Source organism: Chanodichthys erythropterus, chromosome 18, assembly GCF_024489055.1.
Source record: "Chanodichthys erythropterus isolate Z2021 chromosome 18, ASM2448905v1, whole genome shotgun sequence".
NCBI lineage: Eukaryota > Metazoa > Chordata > Actinopteri > Cypriniformes > Xenocyprididae > Chanodichthys > Chanodichthys erythropterus.
In genome coordinates this window covers 925,803-945,442 of record NC_090238.1, presented here as the reverse complement: position 1 = coordinate 945,442, position 19,640 = coordinate 925,803, and the positions used below count along the sequence as shown (strand labels likewise).

At 37.3% G+C, this 19,640-nt stretch overlaps 1 protein-coding gene across 3 annotated transcripts; it reads right to left on the bottom strand.

Moving 5' to 3' along the window:
* Positions 1–1,688: 1,688 nt before the first annotated feature.
* Positions 1,689–15,519, bottom strand: psen1 (presenilin 1). Of its 3 annotated transcripts, none has more exons than XM_067368015.1 (11): positions 15,450–15,519; positions 14,815–14,898; positions 11,929–12,200; positions 9,068–9,209; positions 8,916–8,983; positions 8,382–8,602; positions 6,733–6,831; positions 6,547–6,633; positions 5,873–6,040; positions 3,787–3,905; positions 1,689–2,712 (listed from the first exon to the last, which is right to left on the bottom strand). In XM_067368015.1, exons 2-11 carry the CDS (start codon positions 14,848–14,850, stop codon positions 2,557–2,559), a joined length of 1,368 nt encoding a protein of 455 aa, XP_067224116.1. In that variant the 5' UTR covers positions 14,851–14,898; positions 15,450–15,519; the 3' UTR covers positions 1,689–2,556. The 3 variants fall into 3 exon arrangements, with proteins under 3 accessions (XP_067224116.1, XP_067224114.1, XP_067224117.1); XM_067368013.1 differs by having other exon boundaries at positions 14,815–14,893; positions 15,450–15,518; XM_067368016.1 differs by lacking the exon at positions 15,450–15,519 and adding an exon at positions 14,995–15,436.
* Positions 15,520–19,640: the final 4,121 nt, after the last annotated feature.

The window sequence follows — 19,640 nt, the reverse complement described above, 5'->3', positions numbered from 1 at the left end:
ACTCGCAAGTCCAAGAGCAATTTGAGGTATCGCATATGTTTTAAGCAGAAACACTGAAGCATGAGTTACAATAGCATCAGTGATGTGTCAGTACCTGTTGTGTTTTTGTAAAAATAATCTTTGTTGATTTAATGAACAAGATAATTGTAGACTTCAGGTGAGAGGCTGAGGTGAAACGTGAAGGCTCAGCGTGACGCAAATCACCAAGGGCCAATCACAAAGGAGAGTGCATGCCATGCCAAGTGGTTCCCAGGGAAACTACTACTACCTCCAGAGTTTCAGGCAACATGCCAGTTCCAAAGGGTCAGGGACTCGGTAAAGGGGACAACAGTCCTACAATATTCTGGAATTTCTGAAACGTTCCCACCATTTTCAGGCCCTTCAGCATCAGGAAACTGAACAAAAGGTCAAAAACAATGAGCTCCACAGTGATACACAATCACATGAGATTAGTCACACACACAGTGTCCTCAATATTGGAGAGTTCAGATAAACCTTACATCAGAAGGCTACAGATTTACTACAGGTAAACAAATGTGTTAGGTAACATTGAAGGATAAATACACCATTGTACTGAATTGATGGTAACAAATTAACATAAAAACAGAGTGCATTGCAGGAATACTGTATTTTCTTTTGGTGGCATTGCACTAGAAATTCATTGTCACGTTTTTGACTGCCTCCAAATATGATGTGAATGACTGGATCACAAAACTATTTGGACCCCCCCATTTACATGATATTTACTGTATACTCAGAGGCTCTTTTTCCACTGTCGGGCCAGTGCGAGCCAGGGTTAACAACGTGTCAGGCAGGGACAATAGCCTCGGACCTCAAGCACCAATATCAAGTTGCGTTTCCACTGTCGCTACCCTAAAACCCGCCCTTAAATGATTATTTCTCTTCAGGATTAAAATTTCCCAGAAAATGACAAATCGTTTCTCTAGATAAGACTATTATTCCTCGTCTGGGATTGAGTAGAGCTCTTTGAACATTTGGACCTTCAACCTATTGAACCCTGTTGAAGTCCACTATATGGAGAAAAATCCTGGAATGTTCTTTTCGACCGAAAAAAGAAAGACATGAACATCTTGGATGACATGGGGGTGAGTAAATTATCAGGAAATTTTAATTCTGAAGTGAACTAATCCTTTAACACGCCTCCACAGAACATCACACGACCTCACCATTTCATCAGCTGACTGAAAACTAGCTAGACATAAGCAAACATATGATCTTTACTTAAAAACTTAAGATACCAGCATCTACAATGAAAAAAGGTTACAGTAACAGTAATTTCCATTTCACATAAAAAACAACATATTAGTCCAGTATCAATAAAAGAGACTGATAAAACATGAAACAAAATAAATACACGATTGAAAATTGTTTTAAATGTCTTAAATGTTGAGGTTAGCTGGTAACCTGGTATAACATGGGATATTAGCAGCGGTATTTGTTCATGTTCATGACCCATCCTTGGCTAGCTTTGGACCTTTAGGAGGTATTCGGCGGGCCAATAACCCCTGGCCGTTGGCCCGAGGAAGCTCCGATGAGGCCCGATCAAGCCCGGGAAGTGACAGTGGAAACACAGCTAGTGTGTAATCAGGGCTGAAGAAAAACAACACCACTTCAATTCTAAAACTCTTTCGACAGAAAATAATGCAGGAGACTGAAATTTGCTCACAAGAGCAACCCCTTTATTTGTGAATCTTTCAATTTAGTTACAAAACATTTGCATTTTCTTGAAATGACAAAAGGTGTGGGTAATATGAAAGCAAAAGTCATTCATAAACCGTTTTGCTGGTAAATAAAAAAAAAAAAAAAGAAGAGAAACAAAACAAAAACACTGAAAACAAACAGCTCCTGAAATCTTGTCCAAACATGAAGGAAATTTGAGAGAAAGTTTATACATTCCAATATTATGCTCCCAGACTTTCTAGGAGAGCAAAACAGTAGCTTGGATCAGCACTTGATTTAATGCTAGAGTTAACCAGAACATATGATATCATCTGAAATGGTCGAACGGACTCTGTTGGTGTTAAAGAAAACTCAAAGCATCACAGGCACCCTCAGAAGACCAACGAAAGCCATCAATACCTACCTGTGTGTGCGCAGACATATCATTCAGAGAGCTTTGGGTTAATGCTTGCTATATCGCAGCTGGAATTAACATAATGCCTACAGAGTGAATCCAAGATCGGGAGGACAAAGCAAGCTCTGGTCCCATTCCATACAACAGAGTTGATCAAACTCCGAATTAAGTCTTAACCACTGTCATCCACTTACGGTAATGCATTCATACATGTAAGGTGACTTTAGATGGTCTCTGCGTTTTCTCCCAACAAACAAATGTTCGAAATAATTATATATCAGGATCAGATGAGTCACTGGAGAGGCACTGCAATTAATAAAGAGTCATTCAATGCCAAAAACAGCAAATCCAGTCATGTGTCCAGAGGAAGAGGAAAGGTGTGCTAGTTTACAGGGATCACGTTCCCCGAAAGAAGGGTTCTGGGAATTAGCTGTGAGTGGAGTGCATGAGAAGTGACCTCTCTAAATGTAGAACTGATGAACAGCCAGCTGATCCATGAACGGCCGCACCAGGTTATCGGTGGCAAAGTAAAAGACCAGGCCGAAGGTAATGGAGATGGGGAGAGCTGGAAGGGCCTTTTTGAAGATCGCCAGGAGGAGGAGAGTTAGACATAAACCCTGAGGGAAAAACAAACTAAATCAGACTACTGGAAATGCTAATACAAAAGTGAGTAGGTCATTTGCATCCTGGATTAAATAACACTCCAACATCATTTGCTTGAAATTATCCAATACTATTACATTGTTAAATTCACTTTCTTCTGGTCTTTTTGTGAACGATTCATCTGTGCATGTTATTGCAGAGAAAAAAAGCATCAAAATATAATAAGCAGCTCCACCTCTAAAATGACTTTATTTTTCAGATGTCGTCACTACTTTTCACAATCTAATCAATTCTCCTGGATAAAATCAAGTCCAATGTTTCTCCTCACTTCACACTCAGATGGGTTCATGTTGAGGGCATTTTCAGATCTGTAGATTATAACAATTTTAATCCCTGTTTTGGGACAGGAAGCTTTCACAAGGCCAAAATATGTTAATGGGTCAATGACATGTCGTGCACATTTTTGTGTGTCCAAGCACATTATTTCATGACATGCATCACTTTATTCTTTAAAACCTATTTAGTTTGAATTCATTTTTAGTACATTTAAATATTACATATTAATTTATGTTTTGTTATCATAAACCCCCAAAATGTCAGGTTGTGCAACTGTCTGGACAAATGAATGGTTTAATAAAATGAAAAACTAATATTACCTAGTTTGTTAATATTCCTAATGGCATCATTTTAAGTTTGAAACCTTTCATATAAACACATTTTATAAATATCAGTAGTTATAAAGCTGTTGAGATCATTTAAAAACAGCTATTTGAATGTCAGGGTGGAACAACTGAACTGATGTTGATGGTCCACTGAAGTGGTTCACTTGCAATCTGTCCCAGAGTTCATATTCAAGAGGGCCTAGACCAATTAGATTTTGTTTGGTGCGTGTCCTAGTGCGATTACCATGTTCAAATACATGCCTAAACAAAATGAACTAAGGGAAAAAATGGGTCCAAAACAAACGCTCCAAACAAGCCAGGTGTGAAAACGGCCTTAAATGTGCGAATAATTTTTGGGGCCAGTGTACATGAATAGAGAAGACCTGAAATATGCCTTATTCAGTGAGTTTTCTGAGGGATACTCACGATAAGAATCGCCACAAAGCAGGCTAGCGTCGTGTTCCAGTCACCGCTGGCTGTAGCTGAAGCTTTACCCACCAGCATACTGTAGAAGATGAAATCTCCCAACCCCAGCTTCACTCCCCCTGAAACACACACACACACACACGTCAGTAAGTGCACAAAATCCTGCTCAACAGGCAGTGAGGGTTTTGTTTGCAGTTAATATTATGCAACTTCAAATGATTTTTTTAAAAACATCCGAAATAATAGGCAACACAATTTAAACAATGTTTAATTTTTCATATCACATATCTCATTACGAGCACAGATATACATGTGACCCGTGCTGGCAAAATGATTCAGAATGCGCACAGGATAATTGAGCTACAGGCAAAATAAGTAAAAAATGTCGAGAGATTTGAGATTTCCACAAATATTAGTTCATTAAGCCCTCGTCTAGTGATCCAGATGCATCAAATAGCAATTAAACATCTAAAAGTATCTTTATTTGTATGTTTTCTGAGAGGAGTACCTTTCCTTTGACCATGAAAAATGCTGTTTTTCTCTGCTTCTGCACTCACACTTCCCTCAGCAACTTCTTCATTAGTCTAAGTTTGGTTGAAGTAAGATATTGGAAAAAAAGTTATATATATATATATATAGATATGGGTTATGATGAGGTGTGTGCCAAATGAGGTGTTATTAACAGAGATTTTTAAGTTTTGGTTTCTAGGTGATTGTGTTTTGGAACCTTCAGAAAACTTTAACTCCATCTCAAAATTGACTTTCAAACTCCATCGACTTCAAACACGTGTAGCTCGGATTCCAACAAACCATTCATCATTTTCAAGATTTTTTTAATAAAGAATTTTTAATAATAATTTTTGAAAATGTGCTCATTGTGACTCATTTTGTCAGCATGGGACACATGTGATAGTAAACAGATATACAGTATACAAGGCCTTGATTCTGTAATCCTATTATGCAGCGTTATTGATTCCACAGTCTTATCTGTCCCTCCACAGTTTCATAATGAACCCAAAAGATTTTTAACCTCTCATTATAACATCAAAGATCACTAACGGAGTATTTTGTGCCATCACTTTGGCAATCAAACTAAAACGAAAGCGTGATATGGCCTAGAGCGCTTATCAAATCAAAAGGCTGAATCATACGGTCTGATGCGTTTCAAAGCGAAACACAAAGTTTACTCTCATGAATCAGTGTTTTCAGCGTCTCAGTTCACAGTAAATGCCAAATGTGTGTCTCTGCATGTCAGAGTAATTAGTGTGCCGAAAGCTTTTCAAAATTGGTCGCAGAAGCGGTCTGTTAGCCTGTGACCCCAAGCAGACATTTACTTACAGCACACAGTAAACATGACTCAGACACTGGGTTCTCAGCGCTGGTAAAATAAGATCAAATGTAATTGATCATTAAAATAACCAAATATCGGCCGATATATGGATTGGGCATTATTTTACAGCAGTGTTCTTCAGCAGTGAGCACTGGAGCATTAGCTGTGCTGTGGACACACACACATGCTGTCAGGTCCAGTTCACACCAGACATTAACATGAACCTCAGATGTGTTTCCTCTGAATTCAGGACTATATCCACCTCTTGCTATACAAGCGTGTCACTGCATGTTGATCAAGCACTTGAATCAGAACTACATCTGAATGTCATCTGAGCACTAGGGGTGTGTGAACGATCTCTCGATATTGTCTCGAGTGTGTTTTTGTGCTGGTGTTTTGACTGGTTTAAGCCTGTTGTTGACAGCTGACTCCATGACTCATATTCTACATATTCTGTGCAGTGAGTTAATAATTAAAAAAAAAAAATGAAGTGATACTTCAAATATGAATCTAAAACCACCAATAGATGAGTCATTCATTCAACTGATTCATTCAAACGATTCATTCATTAAACAAAGCAAGTCCTTGTGATTTTGACTTACAAAACAGTTCATTAAACATTTGCAGTCATGCTGATGTTCGGGAAAACCTCACACGTGCTCATGTGATATTGTGTAACTATATCATATAGAAACATTGCACACCCCTACGTTTTGAGCAGAAAGCTCATGGTCATGTGACCCTGCTGATACTCACTCTCTTCTTCGTCGTCCACAGGTGGCGGCCGTGCGGAGGGCATCTCCTGGATCTCTCGTCTGCTGTCCTCAGTGGACTGCATCGGGCCGAGCTGGTGCTGCTGATGATCCACCCACGCTGGCGTGAAACCCCCATCATCCTCCGGCTGAGCTGTGGGCGCCACCGCAACTACAGGAGACAGAGAGACGCCACAGGCTTCATACGGACTGTGAGTTTAACTATTAATTTGTAGTTTTGAGTTTAATACTTTTATTCAGCAAGCGAACATGAAACTGATAATCATAAATGTTTCTTGAGCATCAAATCATCATATCAGAATGATTTCTGAAGGATCATGTGACACTGAAGACTGGAGTAATGATGCTGAAAATTCAGCTTTGATCACAGGAATTAATTACACTTTACTATATATTCACATTGGAATATTATTTCACAGTTTTACTGTATTTTTGATCAAATAAATGCAGTGTTGGTGAGCAGAAGAGACTCTTTCAAAAACATTAAAACACAACTTTTGAACAGTAGAATACGGTATATCAAATCAAAGAGCTCCTTCTTACCAATGAAAAAAAACAACATCTTTTTAAGTCATAGATGTGAAATGAACAAGCAAACGGTGTCATGCACATGAATTCATGAGCATGTGTGGTGTCACAGCTCCACCGAACACTCACCCTGGTTCTCCTGTTGAGGAACCGGATGGCTGGAATTATTCCTGGTCTCCGCAGTGTCCGCCATATTGAACAGCCACACCATGGTTGCTGACGAATCAAACGAGTGCACAAGTAAATGAGACAGTAACAACTAAACACTGATTTGACACAGGCTGAGAAGACAGGAGTGCTGAGAGGTTATCTTACAGGAGTAGATGAGAGCTGGGAAAATGGGTTCGTTCCTCTCTTGAGCCGTTTCCACCAGGATACGCAGAGGTCCTTTAGGGCACAACACTGCCAACAGATCTACAGAAGTGAAGAAGACATGATTGCAGTGTTAATTCACACCACAGGGTCAAGTCTAAGAGTTCACAAAAAAACAATGCAATAATTCATATCTAAAAATTATGACTTTTCTTCTCAAAATTTTGATATAAACTTGCAATTACAAGAAAAAAAGTCTGAATTGTGAGACATGAAGTCCCAATTAAAAAGTTAAGTTGCTATTACCCTTTTTTATTCTGTGGCAGAAACAAGTCTCCATAAATACCTGAAATGACCTAAATATGATTTGATTCATGATTCAAATAATCAATATCAAAAATTGTCATTAATAACGGCATCAGCTGTGGACAGACTCAAGCTCTTCTGATCACCATTGAGTCATTTCAGTGAACTGAGGCCGGATCAGGGATTCAGCTGCATCAGATCAGTCCAATTAGCGAATCAATCGTTCAGTGTGATTTGTGAATCGATTCAATAGGTTCATTGTTCATGAACCGGACATCGCAGTGTCTCGGAACGGGTGTCCATTTTTTCAGATTGAAATAATTAGAAATTATATGCTTTTATGAAATGAGATGTTAAAAAGTAAGATATTATGCTTTGGAATGTATAGAAGTAAGTTTCCCAAATAATTTAATAAAGTAGGGCTGGGCGATATGGCCAAAATATCACAATATTTTTTTCCATATAGTATGATATTGATATTTGTCATGATATTTATTCACCATTAATGGGAAGGAAAGGCTTTCCACAGACTTTGAGAATGAATGCACACATGTAAACTTGTTTGTTCACAATTAAACTCCACAGAGTAGCTGCTTTTTAATTCAGAGCCCCATTAAATCCATGTTAATTTTCTCTAAATTCTGTGTTTTCCATTTCATTTTTTGGGGATTCTGTGTTTTATGATTTAACACAAATTTATATAAACTTTAAAAAATGTAATCCAATGAAAATATAACAATAAATTTACAACAAAACTTTGCATTTTTATGATTTGTCAAATAGATGCTGCGCAATATAAATTTAATGTATAAATTTAAAACATGGATGAAAAATTATCTTGGTTGTATGATATTTTTTTTAGAAATATTTTTATAGCTTTGAGAAGTACAGTTTAGTATACAGTAGTGATATCTTTCTGTCATAATTAATTGAAGTTCAAATGTTTTGTTGTGAAGATCTTTCAGTGTGAATCTGACAGTAGTTTTCCTCAAATTAAAGCTCATGAAGAGACTCTCAAGCAGCTCTAGAGATGAAGTTCACGTGTTCATATATAGAGATGGCAGACGATGAAAACACATGATGTGTGTATCAGACGAAACCGCGGCGTTCATTCACACAGAGAAATCACTTATTAGCGACATGAACTTATTTCTGCTGTGTGATTAATCCATTTTATCAAGTAAAAATGTCCAGAGCTCATCATCATTTTCAACATAAATTTGATCATGACCTTGATGTGATATCGTTTATCACCCAGCCCTACAATAAAGTCAAAAAAAGTCAGTAAAACTACAGTATATGACTGTAAATATGAACTCAAACAGAAGCTGTCCTCAGTGACTGACCGTAGACGGATATAGCAGCGAGGATGAGCCAGGCGGTCCACTCGGGGAGGTACTTGATGAAGACCAGAGCCATGAGAGCGCTGATCATGATCAGATACGCCTGCTGGAGCCGCAGCGGACCCTTCCAGTGGATGCAGATCATTCCCACCACACCGAAGTTCCAGATGATCAAGGCTAGCGTGAAGTAGTCCATGGCCACGTTGTAGGTCTTGAACACCTCCCTGGTGTGAAGAAACACAGTGCATCTGTCATCAGAACCAACGCTTTCATGCCAAAAGATGAACGGTCATGGCCCTGATTATTGTTACTTCATTTGTACTGCACTTTACTTCAATACTGTCAATAATGATGATAATACTCTTCCCACCACAGGTCCAGGGTTATTATACTTAAATAATACAAAAAACATAAAAAAAAAAAAAAAAAAAACACTTCTGTTACTTGCAATAAAATTAACGTTAAATGAAATAAATGATTATTTCTGCCAGTTGCTCTGTTAATTACAGCCCTAAAGCAGCAACACTAGGATCTCACCCCAAATAAATGAAGGAGAAGAAGAAGAGCAGGAGAAGGTTGGAGAAGAACAGCCAGGCTTGAATCACCTGCAAGAAAACACAAAAACAAATGCTGAACGCGCTCAAGACCAGCTGATGTGAAGCGCCACACAGACACGGGAGCGAACGCACCTTGTAGCATCTGTACTTGTAGAGCACCACCAGCACCAGCGTCATGACCACGATCACACTGATCATGATGGTGGCGTTCAGCATGGAGTTCAGGGCGCGCTGACCCACCGTCTCTGTGTCCTCACGGAACGGAGTGTAGATCCTGCAAACACACACACACACACACGTCACTCTCCAACCTGTCCATTACACCTGACGGACTTCATTATACTTGAACAGAAAACAATAGGGGAAACATTCAACTCTAAAAGATAATAATGCTCTTTCAACATTAGTCTTCATCATCTGTGATGTTCAAATGAAAGGTTTAGAGCTACTTCAGCACTGAACTGAGGCTTAAACTAAACCTACCAAGAAGCAGGTATCTGAATCGTCCATAGACAGCAATGTAATCAAGACTTTCAAGATCCAGAAAGGTACTAAAGACATTGTTCAACCTTAAAGGTGCCCTAGAACCAGTTTTAACAATAAAACTGTAATATACTTGTAATATAAGTCTAAGGTGTCCCCTGAATGTGTCTGTGAAGTTTCAGCTCAAAATACCCCATAGATTTTTTTTAATTATTTTTTTAACTGCCTATTTTGGGGCATCATTAACTATGCACTGATTCAGGCTGCGGCCCCTTTAAATCGCGTGCTCCCTGCCCCCCCGAGCTCTCAACTGCCTTAACCAGCATAAACAACGTTCACACAGCTAATATAACCCTCAAATGGATCTTTACAAGATGTTAATCATGCATACTGCATGCATGCGTCAGATCATGTGAGTATAGTATTTATTTGGATGTTTACATTTGATTCTGAATGAGTTTGATAGTGCTCCGTGGCTAAAGCTAACATTACACACTGTTGGAGAGATTTATAAAGAATGAAGTTGTGTTTATGAATTATACAGACTGCAAGTGTTTAAAAATGAAAATAGCGACGGTTCTTGTCTCCGTGAATACAGTAATAAACGATGGTAACTTTAACCACATTTAACAGTACATTAGCAACATGCTAATGAAACATTTATAAAAACAATTCACAAATATCACTGACATGATCCATGATATCATGATATTTTTAGTTATTATTGCTCCATCTGCCATTTTTCGCTGTTTTTCTTGCTTGCTCACGTAGTCTGATGATTCAGCTGTGCACAGATCCAGACGTTAATACTGGCTGCCCTTGTGTAATGCCTTGAACATGAGCTGGCATATGCAAATATTGGGGGCGTACATATTAATGATCCCGACTGTTACGTAACAGTCAGTGTTATGTTGAGATTCGCCTGTTTTTCAGAGTTCTTTTAAACAAATGAGATTTATATAAGAAGGATGAAACAATGGAGTTTGAAACTCTGTATGTCGTTTCCATGTACTGAACTCTTGTTATTCAGCTATGCCGAGGTAAATTCAATTTTTGATTCGGTGGCACCTTTAATGTTATGAAGGGACAAAAATACTTTTTGTGTGCAAAAACAAAACAAAAATAACCACTTTATTCAACGATCTCTTCTCTTCTTTCATTATCTTACGCAGGTGATGCAGTATACACAGTGAAGCTTCCATGGTTACGTCTGAACGCTGGCTCAGTATTGGCTAAAGCTGATCACATGAGACGTGTGTGATATTGACACAGGAGCCGGCCAATACCGAGTCGGCGTTCTAATGTAGAACCTTGAAGCACTGGACGTAATCAACGTAAGATAATGACAGGGAAGAAAAGAGATTGTTGAATAAAGTTGTTATTTTGTTTTGTTTTTGCACACAGAAAGTATTCTCGTCTCTTCATAACATTAAGGTTGAACCACTGCAGTCACATGACTGTTTTAAGCACCTTGAAAGTGTTGATTATATTGCTGTCTTTGGAGGAGTCATAAACCTCTTGGATTTTATCAAAAATATCTTAATTTGTGTTCTGAAGATGAATGAAGGTCTTACGGGTGTGGAACGACATGAGGGTGAGTAATTAATGACATTATTTGTTTTTGGGTGAACTAGCTCTTTAAATTGTGCTAAAATAATTTTTTGCATACTGTTACACCAGAATATTATTTGCATTTATTAACTATAGTATGCATTTACAATTATGCTGATTTAAACGTTAGTATGTGTCAGCATGTTATTCATACTGATATTAAATCTAGTGATAATCACTACTGATAATAAGTCAAAAATAAATAAATAATTGCTTAATTGAAATAAAATAAAAAAATAATAATTATGCAAAATATTACAACGCAAAAAGTGTTATTGTTTCATAAAATTATCATACAGAGTAAAATCTAATGGTTATGAGAGAACCACATGTGCAAAAGAATATAAGAGGACAGATTTACAGTTCATACAGTAATGAGGGGGTCATTAGCGCTGCCTAGAGGACAGTCCCTGTAACTGCATCACTGGACAAACTGACCTGCTTCAAATGACTCCTCTCTCTCATACACACTGATGATTTAAACTACTGCACACATGATGACTGTACATGTACGGGGCAACAGACTGAAATATGGTGTGTGGGAAATGGATACAAAATGGAGCCAGAGCAACTTGATCATTTCAGACAACCAGTCAGATCTGAAGAACATATAAATGATGGTGTTTGCTGTGTAAAAAAGCTCTGATCTTCTGAAGATGAGGCTCAGCCCCATTTCCCTAATGACCAATCACAACACACTGCTCCAGCCGACCAATCAGAGCACATTGTGCTTTTCAGAAGGAGGGGCTTCATAGAGACAGGAAGTAAACAGAGCGTTACTGACAGACTGGCAAGAGAGGAGCTGCAACAATGGAGAATATGAGGAGAATAGAGTAGCAGAGCACTAAAACAACATCAACAGCGTAATATGAAGATCTGACTCCAGAGATGATACTCACAGCTGCTGCCCGTCCTTTTGCGTGTAGAAGCTGACGGATTTGATCGTTGCCACCACCACCACCATACACAGCGTGACGGGGATAAACAGCATGATCACATGTTTAGCTCCATATTTGAGAGTCAGTTCCTCGTCCTCGTCTTCCTCGGCGTCTGCGACCACCTGTGGGGGTCGTGCGGTGGGCGGCTGTCCGTTGAGCTCCACCTCGTTCCGGCCAGGAGCCGCCGTGCTGCCCGTCTCGGTGTGCCGGTTGATCTCCGCTCCGTCATGTGACTGCAGAGAGAGAGAACAGAACAGGAGTGAACGTGTGGCTTCTTTCACAAGTGTGTCGGTGAGATGTTTCTGAAAGAGGCTGCATTTATTTGATCAAAAATACAGTAAAACGGTGAAATAATATTCCAATCTAAATATATGTGAATATATAGTAAAGTGTAATTTATTCCTGATCATTTTCAGCCTCATTACTCCAGTCTTCAGTGTCACATGATCCTTCAGAAATCATTCTAATATGATGATTTGATGCTCAAGAAACATTTATGATTATTATCAGTGTTGAAAACAGTTCATATTTTTGTGCAAACTGTGATCCATTTTATTTTTCAGGATTCTTTAATGAATATAAAGTTCACAAGAACAGCATTTATTTGAAATACAAATCTTTTGTATCAATAATTTTATCACGAGAACAGTGTGAGTGTTGATCTGTTTAAATATCTTCTTTTTCCGTGACAACAAGAACTCTGAACCTTCAAATACAATAAAACAATATTACATAATAAACTGTGTAAAGTAAAGAAAAACTGATTACAGTGCAAAAGGACAACTATAAAGGACAATAATCACGAATCGATCAGTCTAGAGCATGTTTTTGAGTTGAACACCGCAGTTCTAGAAAGTGCCTCCAACGAAAGCCTTTCAAAGATGTCATGCCATGAATGAACGTGTGGAAAGAAAAGGACATTAAGATCAAGAAAATGAACAATGTTATCTGTCGAATCCTTCATCACGTGAGCGCCGCCTCGTCCCGGAGAGAGTGCCAGAGTTTCCAGCTGTGATCACTGGAGTCAGATAAGACGAGCGACGCCCGCAGCTACAAACACCGGTGAATACCTCCGTGTCACATGGGTGCGGTGCGCTCTTACACAACCTCTCTGAACACTCCTCTTCCCATCTACAGTCTTATCATGAGGAAACGCTCTCCATGCGCCAGCCTGATGGTCAAAGGGCTGCGTTTACTGACCCTTACATCTCAAGATCCGATCTCTTACTCTGTGAGGTTTTCAGCTGAGGAATGAACTAAACTTCACTAAACATCATTAATTCAATAATCACAATAAGATTAATTACTTTTGATTTGAAAAGGTCTCAAATTTCATATTCTGTCAGACAAAATTCAAACGATAACATCCGTATTCCCATTTTATGTGTTTTTATGACAGCCAGTTTAAATATTTACCTTTTAAAAAATCAAACTGGACCAGAAACATAACTGTGTCATTAAAAGTTATTATCGGGTCATTGACGAATAAAGTTTTTAAGTGTAAAAACATAATGGAGATATAATTAATTGTGAAGTTTTATTAAGTGTTAACACTGAGATTATGTGGTTTTTATAATCAATTATCACTGATTTTGTCATTTTTTACAAGATGGACAGAAAAAAAGTCACCAAAAAAGTCATTCTGTTTAACTAAAATTTCAGTTTTACCGAATGACGATGTTTTCAATCAATGCTAACAGGCTGATATCTAGCTAGCTAACAAAAGGACAATCAAACATTTTATATTTAGTACAAGTTTTTAAAATATTACATAATTTTCCATGTTTTATAGCGGTTGCACTGAATGACATATGAATGTGTATGATCAAGAGAAAACATGAATTTATCAAATAGTTAAGAGACAGTTAGTTACTTTGCTTCATGACCATGTGATCCTGTGCAGGTGTCTGAATGATGTCACATCCTGTCACATGACACTGACCGCATGACTTGATCATGACTTTGTTACTCCAAATGACATCAATGAAATTCATTTTTCCATTCTTTCTCATAACAAAACAACGACTTCTACACAATTTTAACACCATTTTTGTTATCATGTTGATATATGATGTTATAAAATCATGCCAGAATAAAAAATATATAAATTTATTACATTTGAAGATATTTTAATCACAAATTAAATGGTTGGACGGTTAAACCGAATGACCTTTTGACACTTCAAAAACTTTAAAATACCTTTATATGAAGCAAAATATAATTAAAACCTTTTGGATTCAATAAAAGAGATCTAGTTGTACTGCCTTACATACTTTGGATGTCATTTATTTGTTTTTTATTATTTTTATTAATGCCTTTGGACAAAGAAATGACCCGTAACATCACTGACCCTATTATAAGAACTACATTATGTGAAATGTAAGTGTTTGAATACACCAGCTGTTCATTTTAAAATGTAATATTACAGTAATATAGTTTACAGCTTTAGCTGAGATTTCCACCTGTACTCCACATCTGCTGTACCTGATATATTCAATCAATCAATCAATCAATCAATCAACCTATTCAAATAAATTTAATTGAATAGAGATTGAAACTGAATCGAATTGAAATAAATAGAGTCATGAGATTAAGTGTCAATACAGCCAGTCCTACTAATAAATATTAAAAAGAACTAATCTACATATAACATTTACTTCTCCAGTCCCTAAAATACATAATAAATAATAGTGTGTGTGTGTGTGTAATTATATATATATATATATATATATATATATATATATATATATATATATATATATATTACTTTATGTTAGATGAGATTAATGGATTTGACAGTTTGAAACAATGCCATAATCAAAGATGAAGCTGGATAATCAGACTTACCACATTATTGACGGGATTTTCCACATGATCAGCCATGGATGCAGTGAAGAGACCCAGAGATCATAGAAACAGCTCACCTCTGCACTGACACACAATCACAACAATAACAACAACATCATCATAATGTGAAGATGGCTGAGGTGCATGAACATCTCACTGATTATCACCCCGATGACTCACTGTTTCAGATGGACATAATATTCAGCTTTAATAAATATAACATTTATATATATATATATATATATATCTCAGAACCACCCTGTTATTCACACAACACAAGAGCACACAGAATCAGTTGAGTGTGTCTCGGGCTGTTATCATGGTTTTGACTGAACCACACAGTTTCCTCAGATCTCACTCTGCGGACACACAGTTTCCTCTTCAGATGGAGGAACACAGTTTAGACTGAAGAAGAAGGTCAGAAACATGATGGAGCAGCGCTTAGTGTCTCAGTGTTAGCTCGAGGCTAGCTAGCGCTTCTGATAGCTCGATTCTCTGCTGTAGAGCCGATAAATCACACTAATAAGGTCTAAGATAGCACTTCACAACTACAAGAAAACAGCCCTACAGTCATACAACACTTTATGGAAAATTAACAAACAGAACTGTTGAAATAACGTGATTGTCTGACAAACCTGGAGTCTGAATTCACTCTGATAAAAGCCCGACACTGTGAAGCGAGACACGACCCGATAGAGGCGAAACTGTGAGGCTTTCAAAATAAGAGTCTCGTTCCACACAAGTTATTAAAGGGTTAGTTCACCCACAAATTAAGATATTTTTGTTGAAATCCGATCCCAGCAAACATGCCAGTGTGGGCTCACTGCGGGTAAGTGTGGGTTTTCTGTGGGACAGTGTGGGCAAGGGCAAACCCTTTGGGGACCAATGTGGGCTTTCTGTGGGCAAACCCACACGGGCCCCAAATGGGTTAGCCCATGCGGGGCCCATAGCAGTTTTGTCCATTTGGGCCCCCATGAGGGTTTATTCTGGGCAACCCACTGTGGGTTTGCCCACAGAAAACCCACACGGGCCCCCCAATGGGTTATCTCATACAGGGCCTACAGAAGTTTTTCACTGTGCCAAGATGAGTGTTTACTGTGGGCAGCCCACCATGTTAAACGCACAGTTAAATCATTGTTAAATCAGGGTTAATCAAACTATTTTTAACGATTCAGTCATATATATGTCATTAGATTCAACAGCCCACACCACTAAAACTGCACACAGTCAAGATAGCAAGGCAAGTGCTGTCTTTGCCTGTTGGCTTAGCAGCTGTTCCCCTGTTCCTTTACAAATGATGTTGCAGTGTTCTGCTAGTATGCAATATTAAAAAGAACTGTTTATAATGATTTCTTTATTTTTTATATATTGGAATTATTGTTCAGGTACATTTGCAAAACAACTTAAAATGTATAATGTGCACATCCTCATGATTACTTAACATTTTCTTTAGGAAAATTGCATCCTATCCCAGCCAGCAATGACATGTGGGGCCCAGATGAGGGCTTCATGGGCAGCAAATGTGGGCCCCATTATGGGCTTGCACCCGGGATCCACATTGGGGCAAGACGTGGAAGCCCAGACGTACTAAAAGTGGGACCTGTAAGGGTACTGCATGGGTCTTAATTGGGCAATTCATGTCAGACCCATTTGGGCCCCACCTCCCCAAAGGGGTTTAAAGTGGGTTTGCAACCTGGATCCACATGGGGGCCAGCCGTTGATGCCCAGATGGGTTTTAAGTGGGCTCTGTAAGGGTCTTATGTGGGTCTTAACTGGGCAATTCATGTCAGACTCATTTGGGGCCCACCTGTCTGAAGGGGTTTAAAGTGGGCTTGCACCAGGATTCAACCGTGAATGCCCATATGGGCTTAAAGTGGGCTCTGTAAGGATCTTATGTTGGTCCTAACTGGACAATTCATGCAAGGTAAGCCCAACCATTCATTTAAGGAAACAATCTAAGAAAAATTAAAAACGAAGAATGAATGTAAGTACAAGATAAATACAAGACACTTGATGCTTTGAACTGGAAGAAATATATTAAATTGAACAACAAAAATTATCTTTAAAAAACAATGTCACAACATACGGTAAACTAAAAAATATATTTAAAAAAAAAATCTCTGAAAAAAACCCTCCAAAAATGCAATACAAAATACACTCATTATATAATACATTGAACAACAAACATAATCTTTAACAATTTAAATTTTACAACGTACCGGTAAATAAATTAAAAATATATATTTTTTAAAAATGTCTGAAAAAAAGAAAACATCTCTCCAAAAAATACATCCAAATAGAAATATGCACTTCACCTCCAAGTCACAGCCAGCTTGCTTTCCGATTCCGAATGGACTGTTAACGTTTTGAGCGCGAAACACGGCCTTTGCATACAGGCCCCAGAGATGTCCGAACTGCCTGACCAAATAACAATTTAATACAGTAAAATTCGTAAATTAAAGGATATGTGAGAGAATTAACAAACGACTTAACTGCTTCGCTGGCTTCATTATGAATGAGCCTAATTAGGTGTTGTTGTGCATAACAGGCAATGGTGGAGAGTACTGAAAATCTGTAGTCAAGTACAATTAAGTGCATTGCTAAAATATTACTCAATTACGAGTAAAAGTACCGGTGTTAGAGAAATACTCAAGTAAAAGTACAGTTTGTAAAAATAAATAAATAAATAAATAAATAATAAAAAAAAAATTAAAAAGAAAATATTCAGAGTATTAGTTACTTTTAACCACTGATGTCACCGTCACTTCTCCAGACTAGGGCTGGAAATTGTGTGTTTTCCTTTACCAGAAGTTAACATGCCAACAATCCATTAATCAATAATTGATAAGATGCAAAACAAGTGTTTTTCCCTCATTTTTTTCTCATTTAAGTTTTTATTTCCTTATTAAGCAAATGTCTCCGGCAGACAAAAAACTAAATTACATGAGGAGCCACGACTATTGATTAAATATCCATGAATACTTTTTTAACTGGTTAAATTCTTCATTCAGAATCAATGAAAGATCAATCATTAACGTCCTTTTTTTGTTTTGTTTTGTTTTCCGTCCTCATGGCCCGGTTTTCATCGGCTTGTTTGTTATCAAATCACCTTACTGGCTACAAAAATGCAGATAAAAGGTTTGGATATGAATTAAAATTGTACTCAGTACTCAACTATGATTTTAAAAGTAACTTAGTAGATTACATGGATTAATGAATATTACAAGTAAAAGTACAGGCTTGAAAATCTACTCATAAAAGTACACGTACCCCAAAAAACTACTTAATTACAGTAATCTGAGTCTTTGTAATTAATGACTTCCACTTCTGATACCAGAAACTCCCCAAGCGGGTCTTGAATCTGGGTATCCGGCATGGTAGATGGATGTGCAAACTGACCAAAAGCCAATTGGGTAGCAAAATGGGCCCTACGAGGCATCAGGGAGGGATTTACCCAACATTCTACAGGCAACTATATGTTATAAGCAACTTATGTTAAGTTAGCAAAATATTCATATAATATAAATATTGTAAATATTCAAATGCCAGCAGTAGCAATGCTGTCTCCTTTACACTTATCCCCATAAATCTGTCCCAATCTGGGTCACTGCACCAATGAAAGTGTTTATGTGAATGCTCCATGCACTGTCGGAAGGCTTTCTGCAGCTTTATTCTTTTACTTAAATTGAAAGGGCCTCTGTCCTTACAGGCCTACTTCTTTAACTACCTGAGCCCCTCCCTTTACCGTCTCAACCCTTTAACTGCCCCACCAAGAAAAAAGCATTTGAAAAATTTTTTGTTTGCATTTTTTATCTCATTATGTCACTAGTTATCATACTCACTGTATTTTTTTTTCAATACATCCCATAATTTTTAAAATATCGGCCTCTACCAAATAAAAAAAATCATACACATACTATGAAATTCAGAAAATATGAACTATAATACTAATTTATTTAAAACATAATAAAAATAAATAGTTTTATATATTGAATCTTGTTTATTTATTGAAATATTCAGATTTTTATTTTATGACAGAAAATTACGTTTTCTTGTTTTTTTAAACAATAAACAAAAATAAATAACACAAATAACTAAAAGTAACAAAAATAAAGACATTACATTATTTCTGCATTCAAAAACTAAAAACAAAATAGCAAAAGATAGTAATATAATGGCATTTTAGGCTTTTATGATTCAAGAAACGCCATCAAGTGTGGTAGTGCAACAGGATTTTTCTTTTTTTTTTAGACATATGAACATTTCTCTTCTCAGACAGGGTGATAATTTGGATCCTCTATTGGGTCATCATCATCACTGAGACCAGCATCAGAATCTGGGGGGTTTTCTGAGACAAGGGCCTGAAGAGTGCATGTTCTTGTACCACAGAAACTGTTGACATCCATCTAGTAACTGTAAAAAAAGCAACAACAAACAAATAAATAACAATCTCTTACAATTTTAGTAATGTTAGTTCACCAGCATGTCATTTAAGAAGTAATTGCCTCTGATAATTATGATTTCCACACATTAATTCAATGAATTCATTATATTTACATCAAAAAATATGCAAAAGTGGCAAAAAAATACATATTTAAGAAATTATGTCGGCATATTCATGAAGAAATAACAATAGCCGTCATATTCATAGCTAATAATGATCAGAAGATTATATTTCTCAGCAAATAGTCCATTCTGACTGCAGAATTGGATGATCTGAAAACATTACCTTAGCTTTTCTGCATTTACCTTTAAGTGTCAAATCAACCGTTTGGTTGAGCATGTTTTTGAAAAATTATTTGAAACATACTAAAGTGTTTTAATGG